This window comes from Cydia strobilella, chromosome 1, assembly GCF_947568885.1.
Source record: "Cydia strobilella chromosome 1, ilCydStro3.1, whole genome shotgun sequence".
NCBI classification, from domain to species: domain Eukaryota; kingdom Metazoa; phylum Arthropoda; class Insecta; order Lepidoptera; family Tortricidae; genus Cydia; species Cydia strobilella.
In genome coordinates this window covers 10,723,447-10,747,857 of record NC_086041.1, presented here as the reverse complement: position 1 = coordinate 10,747,857, position 24,411 = coordinate 10,723,447, and the positions used below count along the sequence as shown (strand labels likewise).

The 24,411-nt window shown below is 35.9% G+C and overlaps 1 protein-coding gene across 3 annotated transcripts in view; it reads right to left on the bottom strand.

Moving 5' to 3' along the window:
* LOC134741045 (protein trachealess) overlaps positions 1-24,411 on the bottom strand; it is a 201,226-nt gene that overhangs the window by 123,820 nt on the left and 52,995 nt on the right. For all 3 annotated transcript variants that reach the window (XM_063673805.1, XM_063673796.1, XM_063673814.1), the window contains exon 3: positions 18,211-18,258. In XM_063673805.1, the coding sequence (XP_063529875.1) occupies positions 18,211-18,258 (48 nt within the window). The remainder of the gene's footprint in view (positions 1-18,210; positions 18,259-24,411) is intronic.

Here is a 24,411-nt window from a genome sequence, read left to right as displayed (position 1 = left end):
GGACGGCGTTAATTATTGTAATACTGGTCCATTACTAGTCTTATTTCTAATGGGAAAACCGAACACTACTACTGACATTGACCCTTTGTCTTGTCTAAGAATCTTTGTAGGTACCTAGAGTTAAATAAATAAGTAACGTATAAGTGACAATTGTGATAAAGAAAATGTATAGCATTTAAAACTTTGGCGTTTTGAACACATATTAAATCACATTTACAATTTTTCTTTTTGTCGGGTAATCACACAAATCTGTTTTGACATTTTGCTGGGACGTCAGTTAGCTGCGACCACGACCAGTGCAGGTTTCACTGGTCGTGGTCGCGACTAACTGACATCCCAGTCGATACGTTGATAAATAAAGGTAACAAAATAATTTCGCGATAGACCCGATTGTAAATGTGATTTAAAGAAAATGTAACTTCTTGGTTGACATGATCCCCCAAATTTACATGCAACTCAAAGTATTGGCACATTGTAGTTTTCCAAAATTCACATGTAGGTAAATGATTTAAGTCTCTTATTGTGTCTTTTGTAAGAGAATTTATCTAAGTTCTCTTAAAACACTACATTACTTTCATTCTGCAAGGAATAATTTCTAAAATTAGTAAACAAAGTCAAGGAGTTATTAACTGTTAAAATGTCATATTCAAAAATAATTAGAATGTAGCTGGGTTATACATTTGATACGATCTCTAATCCTCGTAATCATTATAAATTACAGTGCCAATCGGATTGTCCGCTATTATTTTATCTAATTCCGCCTTCAAGGCTAATAATTATTGGCTAATATTTCCCTTAACCCATTCGCATGAACCACGCAGTTACCGCAGAATTCAATGGATAACCTTTACTTGGTTGCATTAGTTGTATATTAGGTATAGGTACTCATCGCGATATTCATACCGCCTATTTTAGAACCAGTATAAAAACTTCCGATTTATGGATTAGATATCTTTCGTGTAGGTACCTAATATATATAAAATTATTGTATTATGTAGTAGTTATTTTTATCACAAAATCATTGTTACATCCGGTCCTTACAATAAAGATATGAGGAATTGTTTGTATGGAAATGTTATTTTCCGCGTCGCGCACATAATAGGGGACCTAAGGATGACTCACGTTAGAACGGTCCGAGTCCGGGCAGTGGCGTCTGGATGACACGTTTTCTATGACGCGTGATCGGTGACCCCGTGATGGTATAGAAAACGAAGTGTCGGGCACCTCGGCCCGGTCTTGGTCCATTTTAGCGTAAGTCATGCTTTTACTAAAACAAATGGATCCGAAATACCTTTTGGAATATTTTTTTCACTAGAGTAAAAAACCGTTAAATCTAATTCATTAATAAAAGGTTACTTGTTACGGATGTCAAATATCTTTACAGTAGTGCTAGCTTCCCTAAGTTGAGCTTACCTTACCTGACCTTATTCTTGTCTTACTCGTCTTGCCTGTGATCTGTAAGCTTTGGGAATACGTGGCTGATATATCAAGCTAATTATGCGAATGTTTGATAACATCAGTATTTAATATCAAACGTGTAGTCGAACGTGTAGTCGAAGTTCTCAATAATTATTCAAGAACGACCATATTGGAGAGATAACGACTCCATATCATATATGATGATGATGATGCTCTCCCGACCGATTTCCCAAAGTATTATAGAAGTTAATTAAAAGTTGAAATCATAAAAATAAGAACTGCACAAAAACGACAAATTCAACATTTCACATGCGTATACATATGTCACGTAAAATTATTCTATCTTTTTACCATTTAAACTTGATTTATCGCTACGTCTGTACTACTTTACAAATGAGTCGACTGTTACGAGAACATTTATTATTCACAGCGCACCTTAAACAAATCAACACTTCATCTAATTAATCACTCGTATCAGGAGTCGTCAACCCAACGCAATTAATATCGCACTCTATTCGCTCGTCTTCCTGTTCATTTCCTTTATGTAAATATATGTTCGCCACCCCTGCCCTCTGATCTTGAGGGAAAACTGATTAAGATTTTTTTTTCAAGAACGCGTGTGTTTTGTTTTGACATATCGTAATAGACAACTTTTCTGAATATAAATGAGGGGATGGTTAGATTAGAAGCTGCTTAATAAGTCAGAAACGTAATATTAAATAAAACAAGAAAGTTTAATGGAAACAGGTAATACATAGATATGTGTCTATTATCATATATTATTATATTTCAATTGAATATTGAAAAAGTTTTGGTTTTGCGACACAATCCTTACCTACTATGGCAAAATGTTTTTGTATAGTTTATATACTTACAGTATTTTTATACAAAAATCTAGGACATTTTTTTAAATTATAAGCATCAGAAATGTTTACAATTGCCAGTAAGAAAAACATGAAATAGTACATTTCGATGCTAGTGCGGAAGTATGACATCACTTCACGAGCACGGAGATATCTTGCCACGAGCCGCAGGCGAGTGGCAAGACTCGGGACGAGTGAAGAATGACATTTCCGCACGTGTATTGAACGACGTTTTTTAATACAGTTGCGAAAAAATAAGAAAAACAACAAGTAAGGAATTCGAAACTTTAATATTATTAATTCTGTGACATCATTGACATTGACATTATGAAGAGGTGTTTTTTTAGCTGGGTGTTATCATTATTGAACCCACTTCAATGAAAGTTTTTTTTTGAAATGCATGTTCTATAAAACAGAAACAATTGTAAATATAAAACATTGTACTATTATTACCCAAATATCGTTAATTACGATTATTTGTGTATCGTACATTTATAAAAACAATATCGAATGTTGCCTTTGGAAACTTAAAGCAGAAAGAAAAAACGCCTCTTCTTTGACAGGCGTTCCGTTCCATTCAGACAACTTATTAAGAACGGTTTTTCAATATTCAATATATATAAAAAATAGACGTGTTATAATGATGAAGAGGTAAGTAATAAAATATAAAACATGTATATTTTTCGTATTCTTACATTAATAGTAGGTTTTTATGTTGATTACGACGTTTAAAGGAAACTAATATTAACACTCATCAATAAGTAGTCATAAATTGGAACAAGAATAAATTTTAAAAAATTGAAAAAGTAAAGAGCACTAGTTCGCGAAAACTAACTTTCCGCACGCTAAACAGCTACGTAAAGTAGCACTTTTTGAGCAACTGTATTAAAAAAATTAAAAAGTGGTACTTTTGAGGTAGGTAGATCATGAAAAATATATTTTTGGGACGTTGGCTTGTAAAGATGTCTGTGACTCGACTGTACATACTACTTAGTAATGTGTAACCATATTTTTCATGCTAAAACAAAGTTATTTGCCATTAAGCAAAGTGCCGTCATAACTTAAAGCCAAGTTGAGTTAAACGGAGCGGTAAGTCGAGCCGTTCCAGTTATGCCCGGTTTTAATCAAACTCCTAACGGCCCCATTTGCATATGGAAAACTTATTCCGTCACATTTAACTTCACTTTTAACTTATGTTCCACTTAAGTTTGCAGCATTTTTCGGGACGATAAAAGCTAAACAAAGTATTATAAAATGCAAGGAATATAAAAGTTTTACTGAAAAAATACTGTCAATTCAATATTATTTATTACTCGCTGTTCATAATTTAAAAAACATAATTTATCCACAATTAAAGAAATACTTCCTTTTATTTATTACGTAACCCTTAAAAGTAGATGCAGAATGGCGTATATTACTAAAACTTTTCGTAAAACTCAACACATGCGTACTTAAAAAACAATACCAAAATAAATCAAACAAAATCGATCTAATAAACTCAATAAACGGCAACACTGATTTATTGCAAACGGGGAAAAAACAGTTCGAGGTTCTTGACAAATAAGTCCAATAAAACACGCGTATTGGCTTAGGAGTCACTTTATCACGCGGGCACGCGGGACGCCTCGCGGGTGAGACCGAGTGACGAACTTGGCTTAGCTCTACCGTGCGTAGTATCTGCCCAATAGGTTCTGCTTTAATTGGTTTATGCTTAGCCAATATGCTTGTAGGGAATAAAAACACAACGTCACAAATGTATAAACCGTAAAAAAATGAATACCCAGCTAACTATAAACATTGACAATAACCTGAGATACGTAACAATTTTATTGCACCTTATTAAATATGTATAAAGTTTATTTATTACCATTTGAAAATGTTAATAAAATGAATTTGAGTAACATTGTAAAGACAAATATAATAATTAAAGAAATAGTAAACAAAAATCATTAAAACAAATAAGAAACAGTAAACTGCACAACCCGTGATTTTGAAGAAATCTTAAAACAAAAGGCAACGTCTCACTTCCTCCGCTAGGGGCGCCCCTCAATAAATAATTTGGCCGTATTAGCATATGTCGATTTATCTCGCTCCGAATTATTATTTATGGCTGCCAACCCTACGGTACATATGTTAACTAAATCCGTAAGGATTGCCATAGAGTATAGATAAGATTTGCTGGAGACGTTGATTTAGAAGAACCGGGAACTTGTGCAGGTTAATATTTGTACACAAATTTAATATACATAAAAATATAAGTACAATACGAGTACTACATTTAATTAAATTCACCATTTGATTAAAGGTATGTTTATTTTACAACAATATTCCACATATTTAGTTCCTACAGTCGCAAAGAGTTGATTTTTAGGGTTCCGTATCCGTACCCATAGGGTAAAAACGGGACCCTATTACTAAGACTCCACTGTCCGTCCGTCTGTCTGTCCGTCTGTCACCAGGCTATATCTCATGAACCGTGATAGCTAGACAGTTGAAATTTTCACAGATGATGTATTTCTGTTTCCGCTATAACAACAAATACTAAAAAGAGAATAAAATAAATATTTAAGTGGGGCTCCCATACAATAGACGTGTTTTTTTTTTGCCTTTTTTGCGTAATGGTACGGGTACGAGTCCGACTCGCACTTGGTCGGTTTTTTTTCTCTACGCACTACTTTAAAGAACCAAACTAAAATCAACTTACGATAACTAAATCTATATTTTAATTTTTAATTAATATTTCTGTAACTCGAGACAGACAGACGGCTATGGGGTTTAACAAAGTTCCGGCGTAATCATTAGGTAAATTGCGGAGATACACAGCTAACAGCCATTTTCAGGCAACTGTCTAGAAAAAAATATTCTCAACTATATCATCCTCGCGCTATCTTTCTACGATGTAAGAGAGAGACACTTGAATTTATATATACCGGAAAAACATTTCGCAATTCGAATTAACGAATCTCATGGTTATTTGTTTTTTTTTTCAATAAATTTATTAGTATGTACTTATTTTAGAATAACATTTGATATGACTTTCGATGTGTCATGTTCGGTGCCCGCACGCGCATGTCTCCCTTTGATTATTGAAGTTTGACGTCTTAACCAACATCGGATTTGCATTATCCAATCTGTTTACATGAATACTGTTAGCAAACTGCGGCGCAGATCTACTGCTTGCTATTATATAACTTTACGGGTAACGATGTTACCTATTGGTATTTACATGAACAGGGAGGCGTATTCTGATTGTAATAACAGGTTATAAATTTGATCTGATTTTGTTATGGACATGATCTGTCAGTGTCATTTGTCAATTTTTTGTGACGTAAAAATGACACTTGACACTGACAGCTCACATAATCCATAACAAAACCAGATCACATTTATTACCTGTTATTACAATCAGAATACGCCTCCGGTTTCAATCTACTGAAAGTTCTAAAATTTATTTTACAGTAGATATGGTGCTACTTTCTCGCACTAGTGCGTAAAGAGCACTTTTCGTGCATATGTCGAAAGTTTAAAGGGCCATATGTACTGTAAAACGTTGTACGATACACGTGCGTATAGGTAATTCGCAACTCGTGTCGATTTAAAACACTCCCTGGGGTCGTGTTTTAATTTATCGCCACTCGTTTCGAATTTCCTCTTTTCCGCACTTGTATGAAATGAAGCGATTCCAAAACTTGCAATAAATCAAGTAGCAAACTTCTTTAAACTACAAAACTTAACACTCGAATTTTAATTGTTTATGAACTACATATTACTTATAAGGTGTAGAGTAAGGGTCTCCCCAAATATATCGACGCGGAATCGGCAAAAGCCTATAGGAAAAACCTTTATGTCTGCGCAATAAGAGCGAAAATGTCGTCGCTCGGCTCGGCTCGCATCGGCCGACGCATGCCGACGCGTCGACGGCTTTTTCGTTCTTATTGCGCAGACATAAAGGTTTTTCCTATCGGCTTTTGCCGATTCCGCTTCGATATATCTGGGGAGACTCTAAGGTTTTAAGGTTTTAATCATACTCCTTCTAGTTCTAGAGATAAAAAAAATAAGCAACTGTTCTAATTAATAAGTAAACCTACCGCCGTTACCTTTAGTCTATCATCCCTTACAAGACTTGCACCACCAATCTGTCATAATATGTAACACATTAAAACGCTTGTCATCAAGCAACTTCAACCAAAAATCTTTTAAGAAGCCATTTTAAACCTTCAATACGTCGGAAAACCAAACAATTAAGGGCCCACACCGACTCGAATCCGACGCGGCTAATTCTAATAAATATTCATGTCTAGTATTGTGATTCTTTGATTAAGTGGCCCCCCGATGAATGGATGTCGCGATTGTGAGTTGACATGACACGATGTTAAAAGACGCTACCGTCTTCTATCTTTTTTTGGTGGGGTGGAGTTGTATGACGTCGATTTGTCACAAGTATTATGGGTTTGTGGTGAAGGGTTCAAAAATGGAATTGTAGTTCCATATTCCTTTCGCTTTTATAAAGAACAAGCAACGCAAAAGTATAAAATGACCTGTGTTATAGGCATGGAATATACGAGTACCTATTCATTTGTATTTTTATTGTTACTGATGTTAAAACGTAGAAAACTTTTAAAAAATCCGTCCCACTAAATGACAAAAACTCATTTATATTTCCGATAGGGGCCAAACCCCGTTGTTTGCTTTAATTAACCCCATCAAGTTATTAATAACGGCGATGTCGGCGCCGTGTCGCAGTCATGTCGCGCTAATCGCGCTATCCGTCTTGTGTCGCACTCACACCCTTAACGACAGCTAAATTGCTTATGGAAATGTATTCAATTGTTTTTCTAATTTTTTTTTCTAGCTAAATATCCTAGTTTCAAGATGTATCCATAGGAAACCCCCTTTAGAAAAATCATTATCATTTAAGAGTCCCCAGCAAGCTCGGCCAAATTTCACCTTCCCATACAAACGGAGTTTCGTTATCATTTTAAATAATCGCAATGAAACTTTGTAGTTTGTACATACAATGACATAAGTTCTGTAATTAGTTTATATAGCTCCAGTATATAAAACAACTGAAATAGAGCAAAAACAAGTTTGGTATGAAAAACTTAAATTCGCTGTATTTTTTTAGCTATGGTATCTAAAGTTACATAAATTACAGAACTAATTCTATTGTAAGTACAAAGTTTTAAAGAAATCTAGCTAGTCGTTTTAAAATGAGAGCGTAAAGTTACGTTTGTATGGAGAACCGAGCTTGTCCGGGACTCTTAATTTTCCTTAACTTAATTGCTTTCAAGGGTACCTACTTATCCACTTTCAAAAATCTAAAGTACATAGACATTGCAAATAACTAGGTATTTATAACTCCTATAAGAAAACCCTCTTACTCTCCGCACATAAATTATTAATCTACAAACATTCGATTCTATAATTCCCATAGAAGACATACTCGCATGATAAGTTAAGTGGCAACGCAAAGTCAAATTGATCCTTTTTAAAACCGGATCTCGTTCACCTAACCTACGCTTAATTTAGCCAAAATCTCATTTACCCCTTAGGCCCACAAATAGAAACGCGAATAAGTGACCAAATCCCAGTTTTAATACCATGACGTGGTCACCCGATCGGACTCAGACTCTAATCCAGGCCTAATAGCCCGGACACTTCATTTCACCGCGATTGCTGGAACTTGGGTAAAAAAACAAACTTAAAACAAGTTCCCTAAAGTTCAAATTAACTTGCCATGATGTTTAATAGCATTTGCACTGACGATAGAGAAGAACGAGCCTTATATGCAGGGTTTAAGAAAGAAATCAGATTAATGAGAGTTTTGGAAAATGTTTTTAGGGAGTCCTCACTAGTGAAAGCATTTCTATGTAAGATTATGATATTAGGGAATGTGTAGTGGCTGGACATTAGTTATCGTGATGTTTATTGGGTTTTTACTGCGTTTTATGAAGAAAAAAAAACATGATGCATTTCGCTAACCTCAGTCGGTACTTTTAAATATCTTGCAGTTAGATTCAACCTTATTTGGTCATTTGGTCCTTATCTTTAAGTTTATCCTTTTGTTTGTACCTACTTACTACCTTTAGAATTGAGTAATTCTCGTAATTTAATGTCTCTACTTACTAGATAACTAGTAAATAGTAGAGCTATTGTGTTATTAGATTTATCCCTAGTTTGAGTTGCTGTAAATTCTAATAAATTTATAACCCATTATTTATAATTTATAATACAAATGCTGGCTTCCTTTGTACACATAATATACAGAAAAATATATTTCTAACATTTCCATTTTTCATAAGCGATAAAAACTGACACGTTTAAAAGGCAAAGGATGCCAGCATTTAAAATCTGAAGTTACTTTAAGTGCTAACATCAACTTCAGCAACAAAACGCGTACTCGCAGTAAATGCCATCCAAAGAATCTAATTAAAAGTCCGACACCTTTTAAACAAGAGGAGAAAAATGCGAATTTTCTTATTAAGAGCAAATAAATTACTCGCCCCTACTAATTGGGGAGCTTGAGAATAATTTGAGAAAAAGAACCAGTCAAGGGTGAGTCGTGCTCGTATTCATAGTTTCATAATTGTATACGTATAACTATGTAATATGGCATTATATTTATATCAAAGAAGCCTACCGGTTTTGTTAATTGCATTCGAGCGTAACGAAACTGGCAGGTGATCGTAAAGCGTAAATTAAATACAAAATTCAATTCAAAATCAATATAATATGAGTTTTTATTTTGCGAATGGTCCTTCTAAAAAGTTCATGTTTAACTTGCGGGCATACATAGGATATTTAAAACTTCTAGGACAGCAATTCGGTTAACTCTACCGCTGTATAGCTACAGGTATCAATCAAATCTCTTCTTATTTAATTTTCCATCTTTGCATTGGACTATGACACCAAAGAGTGCGGAACTCTAATAAAAGAATAAATGCTAAACACCCGTAAGCAAATTAAAAACGCTGACGAATAAATTAATGCAATACGGTCTGTTTTAATAATGGTCTTGATAGTAAGAAACGTGTGGACATGTTTAGTTTATTCGCATTTTGGGCGCAGTTTTATTAAGCTAAGCTTAACTATTTTATAAAGTATTTTTTGCTGTTTTATAACCGATTTTTGTACAGTCGGCAAAAAAGGGGGCAAAAATCAAGCTAAAATTAATATCAAATACCGTCAACTTCCTCAACATTGCTAACCATGCCATCATTGCCTGGCTGAGAAAAACGATAAATCGCGACGAGGAAAATGACGGTACTCAAGTCTGTCGGCTCCGGCCAAGTGCGAGTCGGACTCGCGCACCGAGGGTCCCGTACTTTTTAGTTTTTGTTGTTATAGCGGCATCAGAAATACATCATCTGTGAAAATTTCAACTGTCTAGCTATCACGGTTCATGAGATACAGCCTGGTGACAGACAGACGGACAGACGGACAGTGGAGTCTTAGTAATAGGGTCCCGTGTTTACCCTTTGGGTACGGAACCCTAAAAATCAAGCTTCTAAATCAACGCAATCTAAACATACGGCCGTTTGGGTATACTCCGTTTATGCCGCATATTTTGACGCTCGCAAGGAAATCAAAACCTATAGGGGACTTCCGTAAGCACAAGTAACGGAAGAACTCCGAAAATCGAAAATTTGTAGTTACACTACAAAATAATTTCCTTTTTTTTTTATTATAATCTTGTTTAACGTTTTAAAACTTGTGCTGCGGACTCTGACTGACCAAACATCGGAAAATCTGCCAATTGATAGTTGAGATTCATCTATTGACAGGATTGGCAAGCGAATAATTAGATTAGTGGTGAGCAAACTTTTTTCATGGGGGGCCAGAATTTTTTTTTAAATCCGAGAAGGGCCGAAACTGCGGATAAAATGCATTTTGATTTGAAACCGTTACGTCGCGAGACATATACAAATTGTTTCGAAGGACCGGCAGCGGGTCGGATAAAATTCTTGCGCGGGCCGGAGCTGTCCCGCGGGCCGCACTTTGCCCACCACTGAATTAAATAAATATAAATAAATGCCCATATACTTGACAAGCATTACAATCTTTACTTATTATCTGGGTAGGAACATTATTTTCCTCTTTAATATCATCTGACGTAAATATTATTCTTTAATCTTATTGTAGGGACATATCCATGTTATGTCCACTAATTCAACTTGTGATCGGGGGTCAAACAGCAGCAGGAAACAATCGTAATCGAGGCGATAAATCTATCAGAGCGATATAGAGTGTCAAGCAAATCTGTCAAATGGTCGACATTTGACAGATTTGCAATTTTGACTTACATTAACTGTCATGCTCAAAAATTTCTCAAATTACCTTACGTATAGGTATCTCGCCTCGTTCGTGTGGTTAGAAGTGAATATGGTTTTAATACTTAGTATAAAATGGTATTAGTCAAAACCTCAGGGCACTACATTTAAACGAAATAAATGATTATAAGGAGTTAGGTTAAGCACAAATAGGATTGGGCGGGACAATATGTCGGCAGGCAGAGTGATGGCAGGTGAACCAATTGGTGGCCACTTTCAAATAAAAGGATCGCCTATTATAGCATCCGTTAGCTTGTCGCGCGTTGGGTGGATGATATTCGGAACCATTAAAGCACTTCTTAAATTATATTGTATGGGAAGTTTCATAGTTCTCTGTTAAGTGACGTTGATCAGTCCGCTAATTGTTGTCGGTGCAACTGGCCCTAAGTGCCAGTTACACCATCCGTACTTGACAGACTGATCAACGTCACCCGGCGCGCTGCGGCGGTTTACTATGAAACTTTCCATACAATAAATTTTTGCGAACTCTTTAACGATGACAAACAGTTTGGTGCAACCGACCCTAACGGGGCCCATTAATTACAAGTCTGCCGGACGATATCGGCCTGTCAGTTGTTCGGAATTGTCAAATTTTTGTTCTAACTGACAGGCTGATATCGTCCGGCGGACTTATTAATCAGTGGGCCACTTAAGACAAGTGATGTACACGAAGAAAGATCTACGCTCAGCAGTGCGCGACTAGAGAGTGAAATAATGAAGAAGTTTGGTAAATACTTATTACTGAATTAGACAAAGTAGAGATGAGCAATGTTGTAGAACTTTTTCAAAATCGTTCTTTGAAGGTGGCTAAGTTTTAAAGTTATAACCAACCTAAGTTTCGTGCCATAACTGTACCTATATTTATATCAAACAAATATTTATTGTATTTTACTTTATACTTAGGACAATTTCAACCTAAAACCTGCACTTCATCACGCTTTTTGCAAGCACATGCTCACCGCCTTACAGCTGAGCGTAATTCCAATCGCTACCAACTTGCCATACTCGTGTTCGTGGACACTTCTCCTCTTTGCAATTTACTTGGGCGGAAACGAAATGGACGTAGGTTGTGCTATATCAGGATTGTCATAAGAAACATGTATCGAATTTCCTGTCAAGAATTACCGAAAATTCTTTTAAATCTTGTGACAATTGTCATTAGCTTCGCAAAATAAGTACTTATTCATTGGCGATTTCATGGAGATTTTTTTTATTAAAATGTTGGTGGCAAACAAACACACCGTTCGCACGATGGTAAGCGGTTACCGTAGCTTATGGAGGCCTGTGACGTCAGTAACAGTGTTGTCGACAAAAGTCTCACTTGTCACCGCTGTGAAATAAGGGTCAGGCCTTGCGCGACAGGCGCGACTAATGATACGTCAACACAACACAAGACGTGGGATATAGTTAAAATCGCTTGCCGTACAATTAAAAAAAATATGTAACTAATAATCATAATCACATATGATTGGTTTGCTCAAGAACTGGACTCGCCCGTCCTCGCGCAGCCAACAAAAATACATCTCGTCCCCATATATTCATACGGCTAATGTAAATTCACTGCTATTCGCACAAGCTTAATTGGTCCCAGATCGCTATCGCGCTTATCTATCGCGATAACGCGGTGCAGATAAATATTTAAAACAAAAGACCAATTAGTCCAAAAAAAGTCGCCTATTGATAATTTATTAACGGCGAATTAACAAAAACACGGCTCGTTTATTGTTGACTGAATGGCTAGCATGTTGGTAAGAATGTCGGATCATAACTTTGTTCGAGTGCCATTATGTGAGCCAAAAAAATGGATGCGGATAAAATTCTGGCCAGTTGCTATACATTATACACAAAAATCCTACGTGTAATTTTATTCAATTTCATAGCAACGTTAGAGTTAATTTTAATTGCATTGCACACATGAACTGCCTAACATTTAGGAAGGCATTTCATTCATTTTCATTTTTTTTCTATAACAATATGATATTCTGTTAGAAAAATCTTACATACTAATACATGCACATAAATAATAGCGGGACATGTCAATAAATAAAATTCCAAAAATACACTTAAACCAAAAAAAACATCAAGAATTCATTCAGAATCCCACTCTAAATACGCACATTTTAAAATCTAAAATTTAGTCATTTCAATTAGCTCGTAACTCAATCTCACGTGTGATGTGATGTGACTACAGTTGAAACCTTATTTTGTGCAAAAATTGTTCAATCTTTTAAAACCGATCAACTTATGTATATATGAGTGAGTAGAAAGCTGCAAAGTATTCGGCGTCAAAAAGATGCCGACGCTTTATAATAAGAGACCAATAAAGCCAATATTTCTCATTCCTAATTCGATTTGCGTGTGTGACCCTCTCGTTCATAAACTTTTAACCTATTATTGTTGAGTTGAATGTTGAACGTCAAATCGACGTTTTCACCGACAAAATCTAAGTGTAAACCAAAGCTAAACACTTATTTAAACTGATCACTATTTTTTGTCATTTATATTGACTAATGTCCCTATAGATAGTATAGTAGATGATGGCACCTGCATAATATTTTCATAAGCCTGAAGTCGATATAATACTGTAATCCTAAAAGCTCATTTGGCCGCCTGGCCAGGTAATTTTTCACGGAAAAGCCATAAAGTAAGGAAAACTACGAAGTATGCTAGTCACGCTCCTATATGTGCGAGCGAGAGGCCCGACCCAAGTGTAGATCTGGTGTGAGCATGACAGAGATAGCCGTGATGCATGGATGCTGGTTGAATGAATAATATCAGGCGAATTTTTATAACGATAGTTTGGATGCATCTAAAGCATTTTGACCTAGAGTAATATTTTAATTAATATTTTATTCGTAGACATTCATGAATATTGAAATATATTCTTGCTTAGAACACACTATTGCAATTAACCTAAAATACGATATTTTCATAAAGAGTCATTAATTTGACCTGTTACGGCACAATAGGGTATTAAATATGTATTAGTCAAAGCAGTTTATTTTTTCCGACATGTCAAAACGATCAGCCACTATGGAATTTATATGAAAACAGAACATGTGACGTCACGGTCGATTTACCTACTCTTTATTGTTCTATCCGATTTGTTAAATTGCTTTTTTTCATGCATGGTGTGAAATAATTTATTTTAAATACAGTGAACATTTCTATTACACTTATAATAGCTTCATAGGTTCAGTAGTGATTCATTGAAAATTATCACTCCCCTCCAAATCATATAAAAAACCAAAGATTTTTTCCCAAAACTGTTTGTAAACAGCACATTTATCGCTCCATATTTTAAACCGGCACAAGTTCCATATGCAAATATGTTTGATTAAAAACAATAACCGCTCGCATAAGGAATCGATTCGATCATCCGATTCATACGATCAGAGTTTCGATTGCTGTCCCTACTAGGTAACTCGTAATTAGTCGAGCTATTGTGTTATTCGATTTATGCCCAGTTCGATTTGTTGTAAATTCTAATAATAATTTATGGCTGGGAAAGGAGGAACGGCTAATGCGACTAAATATTATAATGTTATCTTGTGCTAGGTTTCTTTTCCGTTAACATATTCCGTCGTTTTATTTTGTTACCATATTTGAAGTTATAAAACATTGAAAGTAATTACATGTAGATTGTGTGAAATTAGATGTGTGAGATTACCCTTTTCTTATGATTTGTATACTTATTTTATTGAAAAAATATGAATTGAGATAGGAATAGGTTTCAACAAGTTATTTATGTAGGTATAATATTTTAAAAATAAAAATATGTATAAAATAATATAGGTACCTTATTGTTCGTGGTTTCTAAGAAAACCTGGGTACAGTTTGAATCCAGCAACAACACAAATAGATATTTTTAATAAAAGGAGTGAAATAGCTAAAATATTCGTTGAATTTTAGCGGTCGCGATAGCTCAGTTGGTAGGGCCTGTGGGCTAGGTCAACTTTAATTACGATATCGAATATCTATTAATAACTAACTAATATGGCTCAACGACCCAAAGAGGGTCTTGGCCTCCGAAACGAGAGCACTCCACTTTCCCCGATCCTGCGCCTGACAATTATCGGCTTGAAGCTGACGCAGATTCGCTTCTACACTGTCTCCCCAGTAATAATATCTATTAATACTTTGGGTAAATATAACAAATTGTAAACACTGATGACCAATGTTAGATAGGGTTATAATTTAATTTGTTATCATAAACAACTGCGTAGTGCGCTGAATCCATATTTGCGTTATTAATAAAGCGTACGAGATTGCCTCGGGACCGTTTAAATACGGCTATCGTCGCACTTAATAAATAACGAGCTTACGTTTATTTTTCTTTGCTGTTTTATTATGTGGCCAACTTAAGAGGGCCATTGTGGAATCATATGCAAATCGTAAGATCAATTTGTTTTTTCATCTTATTTATTTATAATATGAAGTTTCTTTACTATTTTTAGGTAAAAGATAATTAGATATCACTAATACTGTTAATTTTGCTCAATACGGGAGATGACCTAGTAATACGATTGATTATTAATAAGTGTTTGAGCTTGTCGTAGAGTGCGCCGCCAGGCAGGCGGCCCAGACTCCGGCGGCGTGCTGTCCAACACAGCATTCGAATCATATTTTGCAGGCTCGTATAGAAAATAAACTTACAGGCCAATTCGAACAATGAGATACGACATCTACTCTACCAGTTCTACAAACTATATGGCAGAATTGTTGTAAAAGTGACCGCGTTAAGCTTTAAATAATAGTTCCTAATCTCTCCGGTGGCGCTAGTTAGGCTCTGGGACATGAGTATAACATGAACCATATAAGGCAACAAATAACCCAACCAAATTACGTAGGTTGTTTTTGGTAGTATTTCGGTGTATGGTGGCGCCGCCTAATTACTGTTTTTTGATGGACACTTTTCATACATAGAGATTTGGCTCCTTTATACAGTCTCCATGCTACAAACGATATGGATTAGATATGTCAGTGTCAAAAATGACATTTTTGTTGGAAGAATCGTCGTTTTTGACACTGACATTTCTAATCCATATAGTTTGTAGAACTAGTAGATGTCGTATCTCATTGTTCGAATTGGCCTATTACAGTCCTCAACTTGGTACCTTTTTAAGTAATTAGAGGTAGAGGCAGTACCTATTAATTAATTTTAAGTAGGTAGAATAAGTGGAACGTCATTAGAATAACGAGTATTTAGAGTATTATCGTCACAAATGTTACGGAGGTCAGAGATTGTAGAAATAACTTTGATTTAAAAATGTCATACCTTTGAACATGTTAGTTTCATGTTGGCAAAATGTCCAACGTTTTTCCCCTCGCGCCAGATCTAATTTGTCCGGGCTTACAGCGAGTGGTGGTTTTTCATTATTTTCAGCCAGTGTCTTAAGCCCGGCTTACCGCGCGCTGCCCGCATACTAAACAGCTTAGAAAAATACACACTTTTATGCTGTGCGGACTCGAGGACCAACTAACGTTTTGGCTTGCCGTTTAAATTCTTTCAAGTTGTTTATGAATATGCAAACGAGATTATTACAACTAAGTATAATAGATAATATGTTTATATTCCTTAAACATTCTAAATGAACCAAAGTCATATTTTCTATAAAATTTGCGTAATCTCAAATTAGCATGCAACTTTTGATTACACAGGCTGCTAATGTACAATAGTTGTAATTAAAAGTCTATGAAAATTGTCACATATCTATTTCAAAACCATGGTTAACATATTGTAGAAACTATAGTCTCGACAATCGGAAGCGCTCAGATAGCTCTAAATAGATTTACCCCTCATTTCATACTGATTTTAATAACATCATAGATTACGACCGTTCGCATCTCGGCCGATTGGAAAACGAAATTACAGTGCGCGCGGCGTAATTTTATTGTGATTGGGTACCTTTTTTCTCATTCAATATTTAGCTCTTTTTTTCACTCAATCCTTTGTTTCGTTCGTGAGAACTGAGTAGAAATTACCATTTTTAGAGGCAGGATTATCGGATAGCGTTTTGGAGATCCGCGAAAAATATGCGGTAGAATTCTGAACTATTACCGATTACCATTTTAAATTTTGATGTTTAGATCATACCTACTAATAATTTTACATACTTTATGAATCATATAAGTTACAATGAGCATGACTAGATGGCATCTATGTATATCTATCTATCTAGTAGATGCAGGGGATCTATGCTATTGAAAAATTAAATTTAATATAGGTACCTGCTACTGTTTCGATCTACCAATGACTAAAGCGGGTGTATCCATAATTCCATAAATTAGCAGTGACATATAGCAACTCAATAACAAGTTCAAATTCATAATCGACAATGAATAACTTTTGGGGATGTATCCCAAATCTGTAGATTTGTACAAATAAACAAATGTGTAGTTCAAGTCCGTTCTTATTTTGTAAAAAAAAAACATAAGGATGTAAGGTTATCTTCAAGACATCGCTTTTTAGCGATAAGGTCGCCTGTTACGAACCATAGTTATGATAGGTTTAATTTGTGTGCACTGTTTATTTGTTATTGGTGTACAATATATAATAAATATTTGTATTACATATTATTTGTATTACAAGCGGTGGTGGCCCAATGGATATGACGTCCGACTTTCAATCCGGAGGTTGCGGGTTCAAATCCTGGCTCGCACTAATGAGTTTTTCGGAACTTATGTACCGAATATAATTTGATAATTTCCACTAGCTTTTCGGTGAAGGAAAACATCGTGAGGAAACCTGCATGCATCTGCAAAGAAATTCAAAAGGTGTATGTGAAGTCTCCAATCCGCATTGGACTAGCGTGGGGACTGTAGCTCAAGCCCTCTCGCGCATGAGAGGAGGCCTGTGCCCAGAAGTGGGACGTGTATAGGCTGAATGATTATTTTTATATAATACTTTTGGAGAAACGAGTTTTCCGCGAAACAATAACTACTTACTGTTTCTCGATTTCTCTATTATCAATATACAGAACCATCAAACTCAGGGGAACCGTCCCGCTCGCCCGTCGCCCGGTTATTTGGCCGGACGGAACGACCGCTGATCTGACGCAAACGCGATGTCGGAGCAACACGTTTTGGGCGTGCTGCCCGATCCCGACTTTTTGGTCACCGGCTAATGAAGGAACGCAAATTGCTTACTGGTTTTACATTTTTAGCGATATCTGGATTCTGGATTCTAGACCACTGCCCGACTTGATTTTGCGATCGGCTACTACTTATGCCCGCGATAACTTGTCATTTTCACATATAATTTAGCAGTTAATGACAATATGGAAATATCTCAGAAAATATTCGTCTTATGATTCATTTTAAATTGATATTAGTTTATCTAGTAGCATTATTCACACCACTCAGCAATTTCGTTGTTTTCCAACGTAACTTACAGTCGTAATACGTGGTTACTATTATTTTACTAATGTTGCTACTGTCAATTACTTAGTTTTATCCAATTGTGGTAACTTTTATATAATACGTAAGTACACACGTTAAAAATAAACTTAAGTATGTTAAAAACAAGTTTCGTCAAATTTAATAGTGACAAACGGTGTAAAAATAGGCGGTGTAGGCTTAGGCTTAATATAACTCACCGACTATTGACGGATGCAGTGTTCCCCGCGCCTTCTACCGGTGGTTTTCTGCAACAACGAGAACAATTATTAGAGATTTCATTTAGCGACAACCATTATTAAATTGATCAAAATACTGATAGTGCAAACACAATTTTCAAACATGCTACAGTTGCACTATTAAGTCAAATATGCATTAATACCTGGTAGGGCCCGGAGCTGCCCAGCCCAGTTGGTCCTGGGCTGCAGAAGTTCACCATCGGTACGACGTACATGACTACGGTAACACTTTTACATCAAACATGTATAATACGTACTTACATCCAGTAGGGGTCCTGCAGGCTCGCCGTGTGGAGCTCGTAGCTGCCCAGGTGGTAGGTGCTGCAGAAATTCACCATTGGTATAGATGGAATCATATCAATTGAGCTAATGCACTTACCTGTTTACTCAAAGAGTCTCAAGAATACAATCCCATTGAGTGGTAAACCACAAATTAGGATAACTACCTCGTAGTAAAAGCAGATTATAACCGCCTTGAAATGTTAGTATAGATTAACGACTCTATTTTTTAACAATAGGCTACAAAATACACTAACTAAATAATGGCTAACATAACTTTATTTGCATTTTACAACCATCGACACCCAAAACGAGTGCACTCTGTAGAAAACCATTTGTTACAGCATGTTTTTAGACCATTTTAACCCCATTCAACAAGGAATAAGGTTAAAAATTAAATATACATGCAATGCACTTCTAACTTATTTTGTAAGTAACTAGTTGGCGGCTACGAGAACAAAAGCAGATATAGTATGCCATTGTTAGTACAGGTAAGTGCATTAGCTCAGTTGATATGATTCGATCTATACAGCGTACATAGCTACAGTTGCACTATTACGTCAAAAATGTATTAATATATACGTACATTCAGTAGGGGTCTTACAGGCTCGACGTGTGGGGTCCGTAGCTGCCCAGGTGGTAGGGACTGCAGAAGTTCATCATTGGTACAGTTGCACTATTACGTCAAATATATATGTATTCATACGTACATCACGTAGAGGTCCTGCAGGCTCGACGTGTGGGGCCAGTAGCTGCCCAGGTGGTAGGGACTGCAGAAGTTCACCATTGGTACAGTTGCACTATTACGTCAAATATATATGTATTCATACGTACATCACGTAGGGGTCCAGCAGGCTCGACGTGTGGGGCCAGTAGCTGCCCAGGTGGTAGGGACTGCAGAAGTTCACCATCGGTACAGTTGCACTATTACGTCAAATATTTATTAATACGTACATCCAGTAGGGGTCCTGTAGGCTCGAAGTGTGGGGCCCATAGCTGCCCAGATGGTAGGGGCTGCAGAAGTTGACCATCGGTACGGCGTACATGACTAAGGTAACACTTTTACATCAACCAGAACATTACAGTCGGTTTCTTAAGTCTTTCAAGCTATTTTTGACGACCCATTTGGGTCCCGGGACCATACCTATGAAGCCGATGTTTCCGGGTTCAAATCTTGGTAAGGGCATTTATTTGTGTGATGAGTACAGATATTTGTTCCTGGGTCAAGGGTGATTTATAAATATGTATATATTACATAGTTATCGTTGTCTAAGTACCCACAACACAAACCTTATTGAGCTTAATGTGGGACTTAGTCAATTTGTGTGATAATGTCCTATTTTGTTTTTGTTTGTCATTCGTGCCTAAAATGTTAATATATAAGAAAATAGAACAAAAATAAAATAATCGCCGCTTCATACATTTCAGTCGAACAAATAGGTATCTATTGATGTTTTCTATATAGGTAATTTGTTTTGTGTTTGTCGGACTTGTTCAGATAGTAAAAAAGTTCGGTAATAACCTAAACATTTACCTAGCAGTTTATGGCTAAGGGTAAAACAAAAACAACTTGCAACAAATAAGAACTCCTAGCGGCACCAGCAATTTTACATTTAACAAATACAAACAATCAAGCAGCAGCTATTCTATTAACAACCTTCCTAAGCAACATCTATTCATCATATCTCAAACCCAAAACAGATGCTGTGGGCCAAAACATAAAGATAGAATTTCAACAAACTACACCCTCAATTGATTTAAACATTTCACTGTACTTGCCGACAAAACACATTCCAGATTTAAAAATACGCAACCGTCACTAAATAACGGCTAGTTGACAGAAAGCCGACGAGCCACGGAGTTAACCGAATCGAATTGGACAATAGTTCTACTTAGTGACTCAGAGATGTCGTTAGCGCCCGCTGTGACCATGCAGTGATCCGAAATTGGAATCTTTTTGATTTTGAATTTCCTTTTTCGGGCAAAAAGGTGTTCAAATGTACGAAATTGTTAGGTCTCTATAAAACTGAATATGTACAACTGTACAAGTGCCTACGCTTTTGTAAAAACCACAATAATTACATAGATGTAAACGACTACAAGGGTTTTCAACTCCAGCGATTACAGGATAAATTGTGGGTACCTATTACCCGACTAATGCGAGTTTCTTACCATGTTAAACAATACAAGAAACTTCATACGAGTATCACTAGATCACTACTCACTAGGTACATGCTAATAGAGTTAATATTTGTTGTAGGATGACTGTTGTTCATATATTTTTTTTTATAAATGTACCTAAACAAAATGTATACTGGATATTCACTGATAAGTTCGCCTTTGTACAATTTTTTTGAGTTCATATGAATGAATGAATGATATATATGTCTCCCGCTATGTTATTTTAATCAAAAAAGTGTTTTTCTACTACTATGTACTACTAATAAGATGAAGTGAACCACGAAAAAAATCCACACGGGGGCATTTTTTGTCGTTGACTCTAAAACATAATAACCCTAAGGGACAATAGGAACATAGCTGGAGGAAACGAGTTCCGTCTTTTTGTATATTTAACTTGATTCTTAACGCACTGAATAATTGTGACGACTGCTCCTTGAAACATTTTGATACTTTACTTGAGGAAAAAACATACACGAGTAGAAAATTACTAGGTACACACGGTCATTATAAGTCACATTAATCACAATACGTAAACTATAATATTATAAAATAAAACCGGCCAAGTGCGAGTCGGAAAAAAACAGCAACAAAATCACGTTTGTTGTATGGGAGCCCCATTTAAATATTTATATTATTCTGTTTTTAGTATTTGTTGTTATAGCGGCAACAGAAATACATCATCTGTGAAAATTTCAACTGTCTAGCTATCACGGTTCATGAGATACAGCCTGGTGACAGACAGACAGACGGACGTACAGCCGGACAGCGGAGTCTTAGTAATAGGTTCCCGTTTTTACCCTTTGGGTACGGAACCCTAAAAAGCGAAAGTAATCACAGCAATTTTTAAAAATTGAAACCTAGGTAATAAATAATCGGAATAAGAAAGTAATGTGGTGAAAGATAAAACTGCAAGCCACTACTGCGTTAAAATGTTTCACAGGCAGCAGTGATATATCACTTCAAAAAGTCATCAAAATATCGACGACACAAAATTATTTCCAACTGCCAAGACCCTTCCAATCACGGATAATCACAGTCAATCTGAAATCGATCTATTCGATGGCAATCACACCGATTTACTTCACTTCGATTTCGATTCGAACACTTTACGATTGTGGTGCCGCACTATCAAAGGCGCCGCTGACACATTCGTCATGGAAACGCTACCGTCAATTTGTTTTTTTTTTAGGCTTGTAGTCAAATATGATGGTAAAAAGGGTTTTAGGTAAGTATGATAAAAGGATCGTGGTAACAGAATATCTATAACAATTCCCGAAGATCACTCAAGATATTATATTTTTGTATAAGTTTTACTGTCTCCATGTCATATTCTATAACAATTTAATACAAGTAATGCAACTGTTAGTTAAAATAAGCGTAATAAAAAATAGAGTTTATAAGATAAACTGTTCTCATACTTTAAAGAACAGTTATTGAAACATAAAAAATTCAATAAGGTCAATAAGCTGCCCGAAAAATACTGTAAATACTTTTTCTAAAAATCATTTCATTCTACAATACACGGAACAATTAATTAGCCAAATACAAAAATGTACGTTCCGAAAATTATTTACGCAGGCAACACGTCAATACAAATCTCTTCATTAAGTGAAGTTGGGCATTCGGGGAAAAAAGCCGAGGACTCCCACATCGCGCTTCGCGGAAAACTCAAAACACCAAATTCCACATTAAACGAATAAGGGCACAATCCGGGGCACAGGAATAAGCAATCGATCAGACATGTTTTCATGTCACTCAACTTGGATGTAAAAACATACAATCACTGGCAAAAAGTAACAACCGAGATCGCTAAGAAACACTTCTTACTTCACCCGTTTACATGGTAATTCCGCAAAAAAGTTAAAAATTATTTTTTAACACGAATAAAACTTAAAAAGTGGTTAAACTTAAAAACGGACACTATATTTTTCTGGATACAAATAAAAAAACTTAACTAGCATAACAGAAACTAATAATAATAAAAATATAAATGCGATTTTAAACTTGTAAAGTAGGTAACTTTTGAACTTCCTAACCGAATTCGAATTACAAAATTCCAAATATGACTTGAGTTGTTTCGAACTATTTTCGCGGAACTTTTCGGGTAAGCCAGCGCTCGCCACGGCAAACCACGTGCTAGTGTCACACCCTCCCCTCGGAAAATTCGCCGGTCCCCCTTTCTGTGTTTACATACAAATACACATATTCTGTTTGTGTGAGTGGGCCAAATCGTATCCCAGTCTAATGATTCATTAATAGAATTTGACTTTTGACTTTCAAGTTTGTTGTTGTTCAACTGGAGTTTGATTCGAGTTCTGTAGGATTGAAAATTAATTAGTCACACTTAACAGTCAATTATTTTACTACCCGTACCATTAGTCACTGACAGTGTCAAAACTGACATATCGTCAAGGTGACAACCAAAACTCACTAATTACTAAAAAATAATTAAACAAAAATCAACCTTATTCTGATAATAATTCGTTTCACTATGGCTATGAACTTGTGGTGGTAATTTGTGAATTTTGTTTGTCACCTGACGATATACGCTATCGTCTACGTAATTTACTTTCTATACATCTCGCTCGCACTAATATGCGAGTACGAGCGAGATGCATAGAGCTCAATAGCGTTCATATATCAGTGCCAAAATTGGTGGTAGCCACACTGATTGTTACAATGAATACAAACCTGAGGTTGAACTGTGTACGCGTATGTTTTTTAATACATAATAAATTATTTTAAAAAATATTACTTAATTCTAAAATTTTATAATTTAGTTGCAACATTTTTTTTTGCCTTGTATTAATGCGATTGCGTCGTTGTGAATAATAATGAGTACAAATCGTGAAAGTTTAAATCAGTGTAATGCGATTAGCAAACAGCTCTGCTAACTCTTGTAACTCGTCAACCAAAAAACCTTAAATATGTTTGTACTCTTATAATTAAATATTATCTTGGGTCGGATCAAAAACCAGATGTAACGGAAAGTGTTATGGCTTATATCTCTGCAACTAATAGCTACATGCATAGTTTTTATGTTTAGGAAAGAAACCATTATTTGGATTTCAATGTACCGATGACACAGATCGGCGCTCATTTTGCGCTAGGAACGACGCATTTGGAGCTAAAATAAACTTTATGCGCGGTATTTACTTAGTGATCTCATGTCCATGGACGTATTTGGAAAAAAGTGATGTCATTTGATAGATCTTACTTAATTAATACAAAAATATAATACGTGGGATAAAAGTTATAAAAAAAATCAAATGTAGGTTTCATAGATATTTTACGATTGATTTTGTTTGAGGCCACTGAGTGCGGGCGCTTCTAATCTAGCATTCAGACCTACGCGGATCTCGGTCCTCGGGCTTAGCGATAGCTGTCTGCAAACACCACGTTTTACGTAAAGCATGTTTTACGTAGACTGTACATACAGTCTAATTTCATGAATTTTCGAGTGAAGGCCTGCAAAAAATAGCAGTATGATAGATTTTTTCCGCTACTGTACGAGACAGCCAATGGTTTACGTAAAATATATGTATATATCATGTCATTACGACACGGGCAACCACTTTAGCAAAATGCGGATTGGGGACTTCGCACACCGACACACCCCAATTAATGTATATTATATAATTTATAAATATTGTATTTCTTTGTTTTTAAACACTCAAAATGGAATTTAACCAACCTAGATGA